A 17870-nucleotide genomic window follows, 5' to 3' on the forward strand; every position below is an offset into this window, starting at 1 on the left:
CTGGCAGGTTTCAGGATGCTGCAAGCGGTTGTAAGTTTCAGTTTGGCTTGCTGTTCTAAACCCAGGAGGCCCGAACCTTTTCCTCTGGAGGGATCTCCATTTTTGCCTCATTGAAGTGTCTGCTAACTGAACAAATTATGAAAAAATAATGGGGAATGAGGAATGCCCCGTATTTAAACAAAGTTTTTCCACACAAAAAAAGAAAAACAACATAAATGGTGATTTACTGTATTTTTTTTTAACGTCTTTATTCTGCCTGTTTTTCCTGCTTGTTGTTGTTTTTTTTTCTCCCCTGGTCCAAATCGTCTGGAGGCTGAGTCCAACTCCCCTGTGGTGGAAACTGGTTTAGGCCTCTTGAATGAGCAGTCTCATTATTTCCGGTACTGAAGCTGGTGACCCAACACCGTCTCACGGCAGGCGGTGACATAGCAAGGGTTGAGTCGTAACTCAGCCGGTGAATTATGGGTTTTTTAGAGTTGAATTTCTTCTTCACCACAACAGAGCCGTAGATTCGATCTGGTTGAACTGCTGCGGCAAGATTTCCACGCAACATCATGGGTTTCAATGATGAACTTAGCGTGCTAAGTAGCTAACACCAGTCTGTCCCGTCACTGGTGCACCAGGAGGTGACAGTGAGTCCCTGTGTCATCCCATTTGTCCTGCACGGACGAGGAAGCATCTCAGAGGCGAGCGACACGCCAGAACGATGCGCCTAATACACCAAAGCACCTACAAGTCTTAAATTGCGCCTCGCTGTGGCTGGTTTGTTGTTACTGTGGTTAAAAGCCCAGCCAACGATCACACACTCCAGGAGAGCAGCCTGGAGCAAAGCAAAAAAAGGAGGAAGGACAATGGATGTGTTGCTTTATTAGAAATTCACTGATTCAAATCTTTAGTGTGTACGTTTTCGAGGGCGTGTCCACAGAGTCCTCAGGTAACGAGGGTGGCGAGAGTTCCGGTAATCCCTGCGATCGCCAGGAGCAGCCACACCGACCCCGCCAGTCCAGGAGTAAACGCCATGCATCACCACTGCCCCAGTGCGAGGCCCCACCCTTCCATTTCAAACTGGGTTCATATCCAGTGTTGCTTGTGGCGCAGAAACCAAGCGAGGTGTTCGGGTGTTTCGATGGTTGTGGTTGATAGCGCCGGCTAACACGGGGCAGCACCTGTCTTTAAAAGCGGTGATACCAGTTGACTGCAGAGGAGAAAGTTGTAGTTTTTGCGTTGTCCTGCAAATAAACGCCGCAGGAAACACAAGGCCGATTTCCACCAAAACTGGCGGAGTTGAAGAACTGATCAAAGAAGAACCACTTAGAGAAAACTTGTCAAACTTGCTGGGCGTAAAGGCCCTGACTTTTCCTTAAATGGCGATGCCGTAGCGAGGCAGCCATGTTTGATATGGCGCTGTAGAAGAGGACATGGTCGTGGCTGACAGCCACACCGCCACATCTTTTCTAAAACTTCACACATGAATGAGAGAGTCCAGGCCGAATTCATCTAGGAGCAGAATATACATCGCCTTAAAGCGCCACCTCGTGGCTCCCGGAAGCGCGATTTGAACAAAGTTTAGTTCAGCATGGAAGTGTCACAGCTGGAAGTTCATCCTAGCAAAGCCTGGAGTATTGTGTTGCTGCTCGTTATGTAACAGTTTCAACACTATTTATTTAGTTTTATGTTAAATTCTTGCTATAAAGTGAAAAAGCAAACTGCAGCGGCATCAGTCATTCAGGCTCGGAGCAGCTGAATAAACTCTGCTTCATCACCACACACAGAAAGACAAGGCGCTTTGTGTGTGTGTGTGTGTGTGTGTGTGTGTGTGTTGTCCAATAGTCACTCAGTTACACAACCGCTTTCAGTTTCCGAGCCCTGCCTGCCTGCCTGGTGGCTCCCCGCCCACCGCTGCTCTCTGCTGCCTGCCTGCCCGCCTGCCTGCCTGCCTGCTGGGAGGACTGGGGCAGATCCGAGCCGACCAGTTCCGTGTTCTCTCGTCTCCCAGTGCACGGAGCAGACTGAACGAGAGGACCCGGCAGTGTCATGGTGGACATTCCTGCCCTGCCGCGGCGTCCATAAGTGCGGTGCAGCGGGAAAGTGTGGCCGGAGGTGAGGAATGTGTTTGTCTGTCTGATTATTTCTGCGCGGACGGTGAATTCATCAGCCGATCGCGTTCCAGTCAAACTTTGACGCTGCTAGATGGACCCCCCCCCCCCTTCCTCCCGCTCGCTCTCCTGAAACGCAAAGTGCGTCGCCGCGCGCACGCTCACATGCGGGATTACGGTGTGTTCACGCAAAGGATAAATAACTCGCGTGCTTCCCGTTCCTCGCCTTAACAGGCCGTGACGTAAACCTCCGCAACTTTTACCGTCGATTCGTTCTCTCGTGTGTGTTTGTGTGTGTGTGTGTAGATGGACGAGTCTACTAACGAGCTGCGACATGCGTGTACGCTCGCGCGTCTACATGTTGTAATCTCGGTGTGTTCTACTGTTACTGCGCGCGTGTCGTCCATTGATGTTGTTGTGACACGGGTGACGTAGACCGTGACGCGTCGTAACGATGAGATAAGCAGATCCGCTCCGTGTGAATAAATAAGCGCGTGCGCGTACGTGCGCGCGCGTATCCATTGACGGACACGGGGGGGGGGGGGGGAGGGGGGGGCTGAGAGATTCTGAGCTGCGCACTTGAGATGTTTCTAGCAACAACAAAAAAAGACAAAGCGGCCCAGGCTGAACGGAGCGGGAGTCGAGCCGCCCCCCCGTGGGCGGTTCTCTGCAGGTTCGACACCTGACCAGAACCTTCCGTTCACCAAAGAAACGATAAAGAACAAAGTGCAGCTCTCAGTCAAAGTGTCGGCCAGGTGCATCCATAGGGCAGGTGGATTCTTCCCAGTTAAGGAACATATGAATATGAGCAAGCTCCCCTGTGCATGCTGGGTAAAAACAAACAAAACAAAACAGGGTTCACACTGGCGGGAAAAACCTGGCAATGAAACAGAATTAGAAAAATAGCAATTTCCACACCTGGAAAACTTTGAAAAATTTCATAAAGCCAGAGAAGTAATGAAATTTCCTCAGATTGGGAAATATGTGATTATTTGGAAAGCACACGGAGACGATAAGCGGGTTGCAGGGATCTGGCACAGAGACGCAGACTCCAGGCCCAGATTTGGACTCAGCTGAAGTTGAACGCACTCGTGAAAATTAATTTACCAAACAGAAATATTGGCTCTGTCTACGTTAGCGATGCCAGACACTGGGAAACTGACTGATGATTGTTGCACCGGAGTCCTCAGGGAGGTTTAGAGCGCTACGTCCCAGGATGGACATGAAGCAAGTCCACCTGAGACTTGCATACCTGACGACCCAGGTTCCCTCGAGAAGCGATGAAGACGTTATACAGGCACTAGGAGACGTAGATGTAGCTCCACGCAGTGCACTGATTCACTCTTAAACATTTTCACTTTAGTCTTTGTTGTTGCATGATGATAACTGTTGAAGACAGTTCGTGGGGTGGTGGGGGGGTTCAAAAAATGGACTTTGGGTGAGTAAACGCAAACACGCAAGTACAAAGTCCAGAGTTCATGGTGTCACGCTATCCCACTGCCACTCGTCGATTGAGTAAGTTAAGGAAGTTGTGACATGAAACCAAGCAGACCTCAGGGTCAGGTGACTTCATGGACACATCAGCGAGGATTGTCAGACTTGAGATTTGGTGGGGGGGGGGGGGTAAATGCAACCTGCCTCCCTGTCGTAGCGCTGAATCCTAATTGATATGATCGTAATTTGCATGATGATTAGTATTTGATTGCAGCTTGTTATCAGGTAATAGACAGACCACCGGGTATTTACCCAGAGAATCAATCAGAGCTGAAGTCAGTGACTAATCCTGCGAGCGGCAACACTCACTGACTCACTCTCTTCATTTACTGTAACAGCAGCTCTGACAACGTACCATTAAAACAAATGGCACAAAGGGCTTCAGTTACAAAGGGCTTTGCACAGTAAATATGAACATCTTCCACTGTGACACACCCAATATTGGAAGAGGAGGCACCAAACTCCCGCCGATTCATGGGCGCAGGGTCCGGGATGAGTTCAGCTACTGGTGTGTGGGTCACGCAGAGGAGGAGCATTGTGGACTAAAGTTCATGACATAGTTGGTTATTTACCGTAACACCAGTGACTGAATGTTGCAAAAATGTTTACTTCAAGAGAGTTTGAAAAACGTCAATGAATAAATACACAAGAGAGGATGCAGAAATAAGAAAACACAGCTATGAAACGAATCCACCACCTGTCAAACTGGTGAGTGCACCTGGGTTGAAGAGGCAGTTTGAAGCCTGAGCGCAAGTTTTTGCTGGTCACTCCGGTCACAACGCGTTGGACTACAGATCTCGCCACTGTAGCTGATAGCAAGCATTCTTTGGCGTGGATGTCAGCTGACCCCCATTTAGCAGTGATTGACAGGTGTGATGTCGCGTTTTATGAAGGCAGCCTATGGCGAAGCCCGAGTAGTGGCGATGTTGCCCCCAACACCCGGCTCAGATTCAGCCTGTCAGTCAACGCGTCGCCACCAAAATGAGTCAAATGTCACTTAAGACACTGAGCTACAGCTGATCTGGTCTGAGCCGTGGGTAGGGTTGGGTTAGCTTCCTAGCAGCTGATCATTATCTGATGACGTTTTCAGCTCCATGAAGGTTTTTATCTTTGTGGTTTTCAGAGTCGATTTCTTGAGCCTGAGCGCGTCATCGTGGTAACGCCTCCGTTCAGTCACTTCCAGTTAGCAACAACAGGCCTTAGCCAGAAATGTATTGTTGGAGAAACTAGGGTTCAAAATACTTTTGACCTTGAGCTTTACTTTTGCTATGCATACACAAAGTTCCACAGTACCAACTTCCTGTGCTGCTCCAGGTTCAGGTTCAGGTTCACCCCTCCGCCCGTCAGTCAGTGTGTGCGAGTGCAGTTGTTATCTTGCTTATTTGCGGCCATGTTTAGATGCTCTGGTTGTTAGGATACAGGTTCTTTGGCTTCTCTTCTGCCTGAACGGAATACTTTTGTTTGTCTGAGGTGACTTCTGACACTTCGGCCCGAGAGGCAGCGCTACAGATTAGTTGGACGAGAGCAAACAGGAGTTATAGTATTAGTTGTTGTTCCAGACAGAAGAAGAGCACGCGGTTCTGCAGGCAAGACACAAGTAGCTGCTACTGCTACCACACCAGTGGAGCACTGGTTTCCTGGAAGGTTGATGGTTCTGGGAAAGGTTCTCCCCATCTGGACCCCCCACCTGCGGAGCTGATCGAGCAACGCTGACGTTCATGATTTGGTTTGATGGATGCAGAGTGAAACTGTCAGAGGTGACAAACGGCAGTCAGAGTTTGTTAAAGCCGGTGGCTGAAGTGTTTTGATCCGCTGCACTCAGACAGTCGGTCCGGTGATATTAACAAGCTCCTGGCTTTAATCCAAGGTTGATCGCTGACCTTTAGAATAAAGAGTTCCTGCGACGGAGCCTTTGTGCTCGTTGGTAACTCTGAAGGCCTGATGAAGCACCGCAGGGATGACATCATCAAGTTAGCATCATCGCCGGTTCCTTCAATCAAGCCAGGGGGATTTTCACCCTGGACTTTGGATTATTGCTAAAATAAAACTTAGGTTTATTTTTTATTGTTACTATTTTTGATTTGAATCACTAGAAGCACACACAGCTGCAACAGCATGATTTCTTTCATGTTTTCTTTTTCTCTTTAGAAATCCTGAGTCTGAGTTTCCGTGTTCCAGGACGCCACTGGAGGAGTGGGGACGTCAACAGATGCCGCACCGTAATGATGAATGAACAGACAGGGAAGAGGCTGAGTCCGCTCAAGTCTTCAGGGCTGTCATCATCTGACCTTTGACCCCTCATGGATTAAAAATGGTACTTTGGCAGAGACAGGGAGGGAAGCAAGACATCTTACTGTCTGGGAATTCCTGGAATTTGACCGAGGTGTTTGCTTGAAACAGGACCACAAGGGAGGCCTGGTGTCGTTTTAACATCGGTGGGACTCAGGTGGAGGAGTGGCGATGGATTAAGATCTGAAACTGACTACAACGCAACATTTGAGTGAAGGATGGAGCAGGATTTTACACAGCAGGATCTTTTATCGCACTCATAAATACTGGATTGTAAAGTCCAGCCTGGACCAACCACTTCCCGCATCACCCTCACAAAACTATTAAATCTAACCTGGAATATCGCCCTTCAACGTTCCCGCCCCTCTTCGTCGTGAATGAACATCGTACTCTTCTGAAGCTGGAAGTTGGGGTTTCTCCTTAGCTTCAACTCCCTGTCAGTATCTCTCCGTATCGCTGCTAAAACGGTCCAAACATGGCCGCCACAGGAAGAAAACACTTGGTGAGAGACTTTAACCATTTCATCACCTGTTACCTGTGTCGAGGTTACCTGATTAAACCGACTACAGTCACCGAGTGCCTGCACACATGTAAGTGAAACTAACGTGGAGATTCCCTTGTGAGTCAAGATGATTTTGCACTGTTGTTGATTTCGAGGAGAGGAAATGGCGGTTTGGGTGTGACAGATGAGGGGGCGCGTCCCGGTCGCTGCAATAGCGCCTCCTCTGGTAAGTCAGGGCGCCTGTTTGCCGATCGGTTGGAATTAAACACGCTACATCTTCCTGATACAGTTCAGGTGAAACGATGCAGCCTCCACATGTGATGGAGGAAACCGCGGTGAAGCAACGACCAGGACAGATTGGAAATAGGTTGAAATTGGCAACGTGCAATTGGGGAGAAAAAGAGATGAACAAGATGGCGTTGATGCGAACTGTTGCCGGGGGGGGGGGGTAATGTTGTCACATAAAACATGTTGATGTTGTTTGTCCTGCAGTTTGTAAGAGCTGCATCGTGCAGCACTTTGAGGAGAGTAACGACTGTCCAAAATGTGGCATCCAGGTCCACGAGACCAACCCGCTGGAGATGCTCAGGTGAAGTTTCTCTTTCTTCTGCTTCTTCTTCTTCTTCTTCTTCTTCATGTCCCTCTGGTCCTCCTGTGTCTTCAGCGTCTTTTCTTGTGTTATTTACTTTTACTCCGCCCTGCGTCCTCACTCTCATCTCCCATTTCTGATGCAATTCTTCTCCCCCGTTCCGTCATTCCTCACTTCGTTCTCTCATCATTCGCTCGTGCTTGACGTTCTGACTCTGACCCCACCCTCTACTCCTTCTTCCTTCTCTGAAATGCTTCTTCCCTCTCCTCCCTCTCAGCATCCTCGTCTCTAACCCTGCCTTCTCTCCATGCTCTCAGGTTGGACAACACCCTTGAGGAGATTATTTTCAAGCTGGTGCCAGGACTCAGAGAAAGTAAGTTTGCCAGATGGTTTTAACAATCTGTCTCCACCTTTTTGCAGTTTAATTATGTGACTACTCAAGGGAGGTAGGAAACACATTTCTGGGAAGCACAGCACTCGAATCACATCATTTATGACCAGACGTGGAAGTTATGTCTGTGCACCAATGCTGTGAAACCTCAGGAGTACATTACAGGAGAGGCGTCCCTGCACACACGGACCAGGAGGACGGCTGTCTGCTGTCTGCAACACGCCAACATCCCAGCGAGCATTGCTGTAGGAACATCCTAGCAAACATTTAAATGAAACGTACGAGAATGATGGCCTCCGACCTTCCCCTTCTCTGGTTCTGTAGAGGACGACAAACAAGCGTATTTCTCCAAAAGTTGTCGTGTTCCTTTAACAATGAGTGTTGGAGCTCGTGAGGAATCCAACTCATGGCAGATGTGAGGAATCCAGCGGCTCAAGCACACTATAGCAGGATGAAGTCGCTCCCAGCTCCTGGAGGCAGTTGTTTCATCCCGCTGAAGGACGGAAGGGAGATCCCTGTGACTTGAGAAAAGTATTTATTTGCGAGCATCCAGTCACTTTCAGAGGGGAGGTTTAAAACCAGATGAAGATATACAACCTCTCTGCAGCGAGGCCAACAAGAAGTCCACGTGTCTAAGTACAGCTGGGATGGCACTATAATTTTACAGCTCCATCGGCTCCGCTGAAAGAGCGCTCTGTCAGTGGACTGGCAACACCGACTCAACGTCATATATTTTTTTGTGGCGCTTGTGCTGCTCGGCCAAGTGGCGTAAATATGAGTTCTGCTTCATGGAACTTCTCCATGTTATGAAAGAAATGTATTTTTCTTGACACTTGACATTTACTTAGATTCTACAGTGAAATGAAGCTCAACACACTGCAAAAGCTCAGCGTCTTATCAAGTATGTTGATTTGAAGAAGTCTACAGTTATTTTGTGCAGGATTACCTGTCTGAAGAAATCCCAACCCAGAGTCCTGTCTTGCTGTCCTGCTTCAGATCTTCATGTCAAAATGGTAAATCATCAGATGAATGGATAGATGGATCCATAGGAAGCCTCACTCCTGGGTAGGGGCTCCTGTTAGAGCCGCGGCTCACATCAACCAGTCCCCTCCTGAGCCTGAATCCCTCTGTCGGGACATCTTCTCGCCTGGATATGTTGCTCACTCTGCTGCTGAGCTTGCGCTGGGTTTTCTTACCTACAGACTGGATTATTTTGAAGCTTGTATCCAGGAGTTTATCCTAAATCCTCCCAAATGTTCCATTTCACCAAAATTCAATGTCAATTACGGAATAGCCCGAACAATAAGAGAACAAGCCTTCCTTCTTAGGAGGAATCAAGAGTGCCTGGGAGCTCCTCCATGTCACCGTGCTGCATGCTAACACTGGTCCTTTTGTCTGTTTTCTGTGGGAACTAGGAGAGGAACAGCAAGAACTGGAATTCTGGAGGAAGAACCAGCCCAGAGAGAACGGCCAAGGTAATGAGACTGGCCCCGAGCAGACAGCTGCGTCGTACAGAACGCTGCACCTTTGCAACGAACTCTTGTTACCTCCGGCCAGACGCTCGGCTGGACGAAGCGATTAGCGCGACACTATTAACTCACATCACACACACGCAAACAATGTCTAGTTCTGGTGCTAATGTTTGGTGTGTGCGTGTGTGTGTGTTTGTCCCACAGCAGAAAATGTGAGGTGTCAGAGGCTGCCCGAGGTCGGAGCTGATGGTGGGGACGGTGGTGGTGATGATGACGATGGTGGTGATGACGACTACCACAGGAGTGACCCTCAGATCGCCATTTGTCTGGACTGCCTACGCAACACTGGGCAGTCGGGGGAGAGCACCGTCACGGTACCCTTGACTTCAATTATTGATATTAATAACTGCTAAAGTTATTTTCATCCAGAGCAATTCAAGTCCTTGTGTGTTTATCTGTGTTTGAGCGTCAGGATGCTGCCCATCCGTGGATAGAAGTTGTTTGGATTTCCTGGGAATCAGTTTAAAAACCTTTGTTCATGAAAACTGAATTGCATGACAGTAAACTGGTCTAAGCAGTGGATAAGTGAGCGGGAAGTGTTTCAGGTGCTGGTCTGAGGTCTGCTGCACTCTCATGATATCAGGGTTAAACACAGTTTCTCTCGTCCAATTAGGATTTGATGAAGAGGTTCATCCGCTGCTCCAGTAGAGTCACCGTGGGAACAATTAAAAAGTTTCTCAGTCTTAAACTCAAACTACCCAGCTCTTATGAGGTAAGGAGCCCAGTCCGGCTTCCAGTTCTAAACTGCAGCTGAAAGAAAGGAATGGTTTTTCACAAATTCATGAACGACTTTTACACGTCCGTGTGCCAGTCGAGCCGTCGGATGAGATCAGATCCGTGAACTTGCTAATTCTTTATTTCCATCACAAGTAGGTAAGGAACGCGTTTACAGCAGGTTTGAGGAAACTAGAGGAAACATGAAATATTGAGGTTGGTTGAGGTGGGAAAAAAAATCATAATTTTCTTATTTAATCATCTAACAACATCAAATGAGTCTTGAAAACAGCCCAGACCACCGGACATCTGCTCATGTCTTCTGGGAACCTCTGACCCCTGATGAGTTTGAGAAGCTCCTCCGTCTGTTTAGTGTCAATCCAGTGCCTGAATATGTTTTTAAAAACTGTAACTTCTGCTGCAGACACAGGCTGTGTACCATGTGGTACCATGTGGTACCATGTGGTACCATGTGGTAGCAGAAACGAACCAACAGGCTCCAGATGGGCTAAATAACTGGCTTGCTGTCCCTGCAGCTACGTCTGTAGACACGTGGAGGTGTCCCAGCCAACCTCAACCTCTTACACGGAACCAGAGCTAAACAAGTGATTGGAACAAAGCTGATATGAGCATAGACAGTCTGTCGTTATATTCCTCAACATTGCAAACCACATTAAATGAAATACTGACGTGCTCCCACCAGCCAGGCGGTAAACAAAGACATTTTACTTCATAAAGACCCACCGTGACTTAAGTCACCCTCATCAATATTTCATCGCCGTTATCATCATCATTATCAGCCATTTTCTAGGAGGATTTAAATACTGCCAGCTTCCACATTTACTGCAGACAGAGCTAAAATTGGTGTAACACACTCTTTCACACACTCATGCAGCCTCCCACTCATTATCGCTGTGAACTTCCTTCCTTTCATTGCCTGCATTAGGAGGGAGATCCACTCTACTGTATCTCACGTCATATTTCATGTACCTTCTCATCCTGTCATTGATTTTTCTACCCGTTTTGATTCTTTTATTGTGTCAATTCCTCCGTTGAACATTTAAACTTGTGCAACTTTCCCCTGCAGCTGGACGTGCTGTGTAACGGAGAGATAATGGGCCGAGATCACACGCTGGAGTTTATCTACATGACTCGTTGGAGGCTACATGCAGAGAATGTAAGCCTGTCACCCCCCCCCTACACACACACACACACACACACACACACACACACACACACACACACACACACACACACACACACACACACACATCTCCACCCCCATCCTCCCCACACACATGCACACACTCTCACACACACACGCACACACACACTTCCTGTTTGGTTCTGTTTGCATAGTCATGTGCAGATGCAAATGTGCAGGAGAGACAGAAAGAGAGAGAGGATTTGTGCGTGTGTGTGTGTGTGTGTGTGTGTGCGTGTGTGTGTGTGTTTGTGTGTGTGTGCGTGTGTGTGTGTTTGTCTGTGAATGCAGGTGAGAAAACCACAACAGTTTTTTTTTCACACAGTTTCTATTCAGACACCACAAACAAGTTGAAAGATTTTTTTTCCGTATCGATGGGAACTCTGGATCTTTGCAGTGAGCCGGTTCATTTAGCTGAGCTCAACAATAAGATCCCATTCCTCCATCTCACTTTTCAGAAATTAGTTTGCTACCAACCAAATTCTCCTGCTGTGGCGCCTGTCACTCATCTTCCTCTGCTGATCTGTCGTGCTCACTAGTCTTCCTTACATGCATGCAGAGGAATGACTGTCAAAGTATAAGACTTTGCTGAGCGCCTAAAATGAAACGTTCTTATGAAGCATGAATGATTATCGATGCATCAGTATGTGGCTCACTTTACTTTATAGTGACAAACATAACTTATGATGCTGCGTTGTGTCATTACACTCGATGAGAGTCCCTGATAGTGGAGTGTGCAGGGACGACCTTGAACATTGGGATTGTCTAATGAGCAACATCTCTAACAAGTGGTAACTGTTGATTTAATTCATCACGATGGATCAGATGTGTTGATGAGTGTAGTCACAAGGCACTAGCACGCATTTAATGCACCGCAGATGTAGTTCTCACAGAAAGTGGAACTGAATATGTCTCTTTGTTCTGTGTCTGACAACATTTTACATGGATACACACACACACACACACACGTCGACACACCAAGTTGGGTTGTCCTGGTTTTGTCTGAAACGTGACGGCACTCAGCCCCAGGCACCAGGTTCATCTGTCCATTTTGTGGTTCAGTAGGCCGTGTGTGTGTGTGTGTGTGTGTGTGTGTGTGTGTGTGTGTGTGTGTGTGTGTGTGTGTGTGTGTGTGTCCTTGAGCCTCATTATATGTGCTTGCCTGCTGTAAGTGAGCTCACACACATTCCTATTCTCTGTGGTGAATGTAAACCTACATCTGCACGTGTGTGTGTGTGTATGTGGATGTACACATGAGAGATGAGTTAATGAAAGGTGCCGTCTACTTGTGGACGGTGACAGAGGAGTGCAGACAGCTGCACAGCAGGAAGACTTACATACCAGGTCAGGAGGAGGGGGGGGGGTGAGGATGTCTATTCTCATTTGTCTTGGTTAAAATAAAGTCTAACTTAAACAAAGTTCACATCAGTCCCCACACTGGGATGTATTTATTTGGGTAGATGTTGGTAAAAGCGCTTTGCTGGATCAAGTTCAGGAAAAACGTAGACAGAGAGGAAACACACGTCTCTCGTCCCTCTGCGTTCGTAGCGTATATAAACCTGAGAACAGGAATTACAGACTAGCACGCCGCGGGTGGCTAACGGATGGCACTCACATATCATTTTGGGGTGATTCTTTACATTATGACTGGACTCCATGTGTCAGGCTTTCGGAAGTTCTACGTTCAAAGGTTCAAATGTTGCATTATCTTAATTGCAAATGTGGATAAACTTTGTTAGCAGGTTTGATAAAGGCAGGTTCACCATTCCTGCTGAGTCAGAGGTGTTTTTTTCTCTTCACAGCACTCCATGAATCAGCCATGAAGGAATGCATTTAGCCTTGTTTTGAGGTAAAACATAATAAGCCTCTGGCTGTGAATGATACATGAACAAATCCCACTGTAAAATCCTTCAGAATATAAATAGGAAAGAAGCTGGAAAGGGTGATGTATAAGGTTTGAAGGTGGTGGAGGATTCTGGCTCAGATGATAGAGAAAAGGATTTTGAAAATTTTAGAAAATACTCACAAAACACATTCGTCTAAACGAGTATGAAAGTAGAAACAGAACAAAATGTTCCTCAGAGAAACACGACGACTCTCAGAGAACTCTTCCTGTCATCGATCCTCCCTTTAATCTGAGAGGAAGATAGAAACCCTCCTCTCCTGCTGACCGCTAGTTAGCTTAGCACAATGAATGGAATTGGGTGGGAAGTGTTAGCATACCTCTGTCAAAAGTAATACTCTTGCGCGATATGTTCCTAAAGCATCAACGTCTTTGCCTTAAGTGTGGAAATGAAACCACAGAAACGCGCCGCTTGTGGTTTGAGTTTGTTAATCCAGTCTGGCTTGACGTCTTATTCAAAGACGAGATGAATCAGATCGCCTGCTTGGCCAGGACTGATTGACAGATTTGTAGGTTGTGCCATTTTCCATCTGGGCTTTCATCCTGTCGGGGAAGCTTGGATATAACGTGGTGTCAATGTTGTGTTTCAGGACTTTGGAAAGTAAAATAAATCTGTTCTTGTTGCTGAGGCCGAGCGCGACTTCGATGGATTTTTAGCCCGTCGGGAGGTCAGGAACAGTTGGGTTGTGTTTTTTTGTTTTTTGTTTTTTTGCATGAGCTTGATTACATCCTAGAACAGATATCAGTAACGTATCAGTGAGTGTTCAACCCAGAGAAGGTAAACTTGAAGCAAGTCTGCTGCTGTCCGTGATCAAAACCTTTAGGCTTGAGCTTTCTACTGGATTCATACAACTTATTGTTTGTGCATATTTCCAGGTTTGGGGACAGAGTTACGTGTGGGACGTTTAGGTTTTGGAACAGTCATGAACGGATGGAAAAACAATGCACAGAAGATGGTTTCAGTTCTTAAGTTTTACATTTAAATAGAATTCAGTCTTCCGTCTCTAGTCTGCAATATTCATTTTTCATGCCTTTTTGGCTCAGACAGGTTCGGTCTGTCAGAATTATTTATGTCCTGACCGGTAAGTCCTAAGGACAAACACCAAGAAATGAGTTGGAATCCAGTTTGAACCCGGTCCGGATCAGGACAAGGTAACGAGAGTCGTGATGGAGAGGGTGCGAGAGACAGAGCCGTCACACGAGATTCAGGAATGGAGAGAGAGGAGGGAGAGAAAGAAGCCACGAGACATTCATCTGTCTCATCCCTCCAACAACTCCACAGCTCAGCTTCTTTTCTCCCTCTGCGGTTGTTGTTGTTGGCAGCGTCAGTGGAGGTCAGCATCAAAACAGAAACGTGCTACCATTTGGCGTCATGAAACCAAAATGGAAAACTGCCTTCCGGTTGTCAGGATGAGGACTGTGGCAGACATGTTTCTGCTCCTGCTGGGTAGTAAAATATCCCATCGGTCTTTGGTTGATTTACCTTTTCAATTAGCTGTCAAAACTCGGCTTGAGAGTTTCAGCAGGTATCGCTGGCCCTCAGGTCAGGAGTGTCAGGAGGGCTGGTTTGGTCTGTCACAGATCGAGTGTCGCGCTGCTGCTGATCTGTTTTCCCTTTTCACAGCTTGAGTTTTTGACTTGAAGCATTTCCTTCCTGATCACAAGGTGTGACATCATTACATGTAGAAGTTGATGCTTGGATGAACAAAATAGGGCTTGGACACATGAGATCAGTGTTTTCGTCCCACCTATTAATAAGTTTGGACTCCTGCTACTCTTAGTTAGGGGATATTTCTGATGTATTGACGTGAGGTTGTATGAGGTGGTCACCCAGTCAGGGTCCTTCCTTCAGTCCATGTGGGTCAAGGGGGGGCTTTTTTAAGATGGGAGTTTATTTGGTTGATGATGTGTGTGCCCCCTCTAACCCTGTCCACAGTGACATGTCACACCAACACCATGCGACTCCTCAGAGGAAGACAGCAGGAGGTCTGGGAGTCAAGATACGAAACATATTTGAAGTCAGTCTGTTTATAAGAATACGCACAAACATCCGAAACGTCTAGTGTTCGGCAGTTGTGCATCTGTACTCCGAGAGGCTCAGAGTAGTCCAGAAAAGGATTGTGGGTGAGAGGAGGGACCCATGTGAACCTGGACCTGGACTCTTGGACTCTTCTGTGATGCACATCCCTCTGGTCCCAGTATCAGGTGATCACAACAGTCTCGTTGGACAGGGACAGATGTGATAGTTAGTCCCCGTCTGTGCCTCTCAGATTAGATCAGAAAGGGGATTTAAGTCACAAATTGCTGCTGTGAGCGAAGCGTTCAAGCGGGAGGTTTCAGGGGCTGGCAGTATTTGTCCAGCAGCAGGAAGCATTTGGACCGGATGATGGAACAGAACCTCTGTGTGAGCGAAACCTAAAACTCATGAAGAGAAGCTGAACTTCAGCATCCCCTCAAACACGTAGGTCTCTGTCAAACGGCCGCTCAGGTGGTAGAACAGCCACCTCGTCATCAAAATCTCCTCTTACTCAAGTGTCCTAGTCTGGCACGTCAGTCTCCACCATCAGGGTGTGGATCCGAGAGTGGATCTGGCCTCTAACCTGACCTGAACCTGACAGGGTCAGTAACCAAGACCAGCTGAAAACTGATTCAGGTGGAAGCCTGAGGAAGTTGAGATTGTGCTCGGCATTGATGCAGGGATGATAACAACTTCATCCCGCCCATCCTCCATCCTTGCTAGCTTACATTCAGGTAGTGCAGTGACCTTTTGTGTTGCCTGCTATCACGAGGACAGTCACCAGTGAGGGTGTGTGTCCTGGTCCCTGCACTAGCGCCTCCTCTGGCTGGTTTAGGCACCTGCTCATGGGAACTGGAAACGTAAAAATCAAAAACCCCAACACCAAACAGTTCCGTTGCCTGGTAGAGACAAAATGTCTGTCGTTTCTGTTGATTTTTTTTTCACTATTGATTTTTACTAAAAGACTTTCAAAGTCTGACTTGAACCAAAAATCTGATTTCTTAATTTGGGGACCAATCAGACGTGAGAAGATGTGATGCAGTATTGTGAAGCCGTTGAAGTACATCAGGCACTTTTGACCCTAAAAATAAGTAAATGTCAGCGTAGAACCCCCCCCACCCCCCCACCCCCCGTGATGGTTCTGCATGATTCTATATTTTGTAAAGGGACAGAATCTCCAAATTTAGCCGAGACCTGTCCAGAATGTGTTGGTGCAGTATAATTAAAGTGTCTGCTGACAGAAATGCTGAGGGACAGAAAGTGAGAGATGGGGATACAAAGGCACAGCGACGAGCTGGTGAGATTGGACGCTGCGTTGTTGCTGTTTGCTGTGGAATGATGCAGCAAAATGCAGAAGCTCACGGAGATGACAGCAGCTGCACCAGCAGCCTCCAGCTGCCAGAAATAGGAGACAGACTAAAAACAGGAGACACGCTCTTCTCTTTGCAGCTGCTGTGACACAAACACTCACATTTTATCCTTTTGAATCTTTTATGAAAAGGCCAGCTCGCGTCTTCAACTGCTTCAACTGTGTTTTACGGCTAAAAAGAGTGAGGAATGTTCCACAATCCCATTGATGGATGGATCTCTGTGGCAACGGGCCACACGGCGGTGTAAGATTCCCTCAGAAGATGCTCGGCGGCAGATGTCATCAGCATCGCAGTCTTCATCGGCTGTAGAACAGGATGGTAAAGCACCCGGCAGTTGAAGCTGCAGCTGCAAGAACTCAACAGGGCTGAACCCTCGGTCCCACCGGCCAAAACCTCACAAACACCTGCTAACATCTGGCTTTTGTCAGCAACGGGAAGGAATTTAATCAGCATTCGCTCTGGGGTCACATGACCCTGCAGAGGATCCGGTATTTATTAGCTCCAACTCTGATCCGCACTGATGTGAACACAGAACTCATGGTCATTTCTGGCGCCCTTGTGGCGTGACCCTACAACGTGTTCTCTCATACTGTTCAGTCAGTTTAGAAAAAGAGTGGCACGAGACACACACACACACACACACACACACACACACACACACACACACACCCCACCAGAAACAAAAGTAAGGCAGGAGCAAAGGGGAAAATCTGGTTTTTAGTTGGTTAACCGAGATTTCATACTCAAGGGATGCAACTGTTGAGGTCGAAGCTCAACACGGGGTTTCCCCCGCCTGATGATTCCGGCGTTCCTGGGGGCTGCCCGACGTCTCTGCTTGTTTGCATCAAGTTTACCTTGATGATCAGACTGATCGATGTGTCCGACTCTCTGAAACATGATCTTTTATGTCAGTAAATCGAGGTTACCTCCTCTCATGTGTGTTTACTTACACGTTAAAGAACCAGGTTCTTTTCTCTCGTTTACTGAGGCTCTCTTTATCTCCTCCCTCTCCCTCAGACGTATCCCATGGTCCTCGAGTACCGGCCACGCATCGACTTCGGCTGAACCACAACTGCTAGAAGAGGACCACCGTCAATACACACCTTTATAAAACATTAGGATCAACTACACACACACACACACACACATGCACACACACATACAGATAAACACACACAACCATAGTGTGCAGAGAAAGAGAAAGATTTAAATGTATTTTTGTACAGCCAATGATGAAGTGCGTATGTTGTTATGGCTAAAGAGGTTTTATGCTACATAGAATAATATATATGCTATAATATATGATATTTTTAAATGTATGTCCCTGTGCCTAAAAACCTGTTTGGATCAGAAATGAAGTACAACCTTATCGTCACCTGCCTGTCTAACTCTAGATTAAATGTTGATTTTCTACTGTTGATGACTTTTCGTTATTTGTTGATGACGTTTGCAAAGTGAACATCATCGTCCTCGTTTACACGCACGACAACATGACACACGTAGTAAATGTTAGTCACTAAATAAGGTTTAGACAACAAAAAATAAACAGGAAGCTCCAGGTTCTGCTGTACCAAGGAGACGTGATTACAGCCAGAGAGGTCTTCGCTTTATTTTTGATCATACAGAATTTGACCTTTGACCTTTTCGATAAATAATTCATCATTTCCCCCATTTGTTTGTTTAAAACTTTGCCATAAAACTGTTGAATAATTTAGTGCTGTGCACTTTTTTTCTGATCCCACAAAATACATTTGTCTTTGTTTCTGTCG

At 47.0% G+C, this 17870-nt stretch overlaps 1 protein-coding gene across 1 annotated transcript; it reads left to right on the top strand.

Moving 5' to 3' along the window:
* Positions 1-1826: 1826 nt before the first annotated feature.
* Positions 1827-17505, top strand: LOC147247139 (polycomb group RING finger protein 5-A-like). The gene is made up of 10 exons (XM_086181022.1): positions 1827-2100; positions 5739-5904; positions 5991-6469; positions 6874-6970; positions 7288-7343; positions 8777-8836; positions 9038-9207; positions 9507-9605; positions 10695-10784; positions 17119-17505. The coding sequence occupies exons 3-10, from the start codon at positions 6355-6357 to the stop codon at positions 17164-17166; spliced, it is 735 nt and encodes a 244-aa protein (XP_086037148.1). The 5' UTR covers positions 1827-2100; positions 5739-5904; positions 5991-6354; the 3' UTR covers positions 17167-17505.
* The last annotated feature ends 365 nt before the right edge of the window (positions 17506-17870 follow it).

This window comes from Aulostomus chinensis, chromosome 16 (assembly GCF_037954235.1).
Source record: "Aulostomus chinensis isolate RoL2024-O1b breed Wild chromosome 16, RoL_Achi_v1.0, whole genome shotgun sequence".
Taxonomy (NCBI): Eukaryota; Metazoa; Chordata; class Actinopteri; order Syngnathiformes; family Aulostomidae; genus Aulostomus; species Aulostomus chinensis.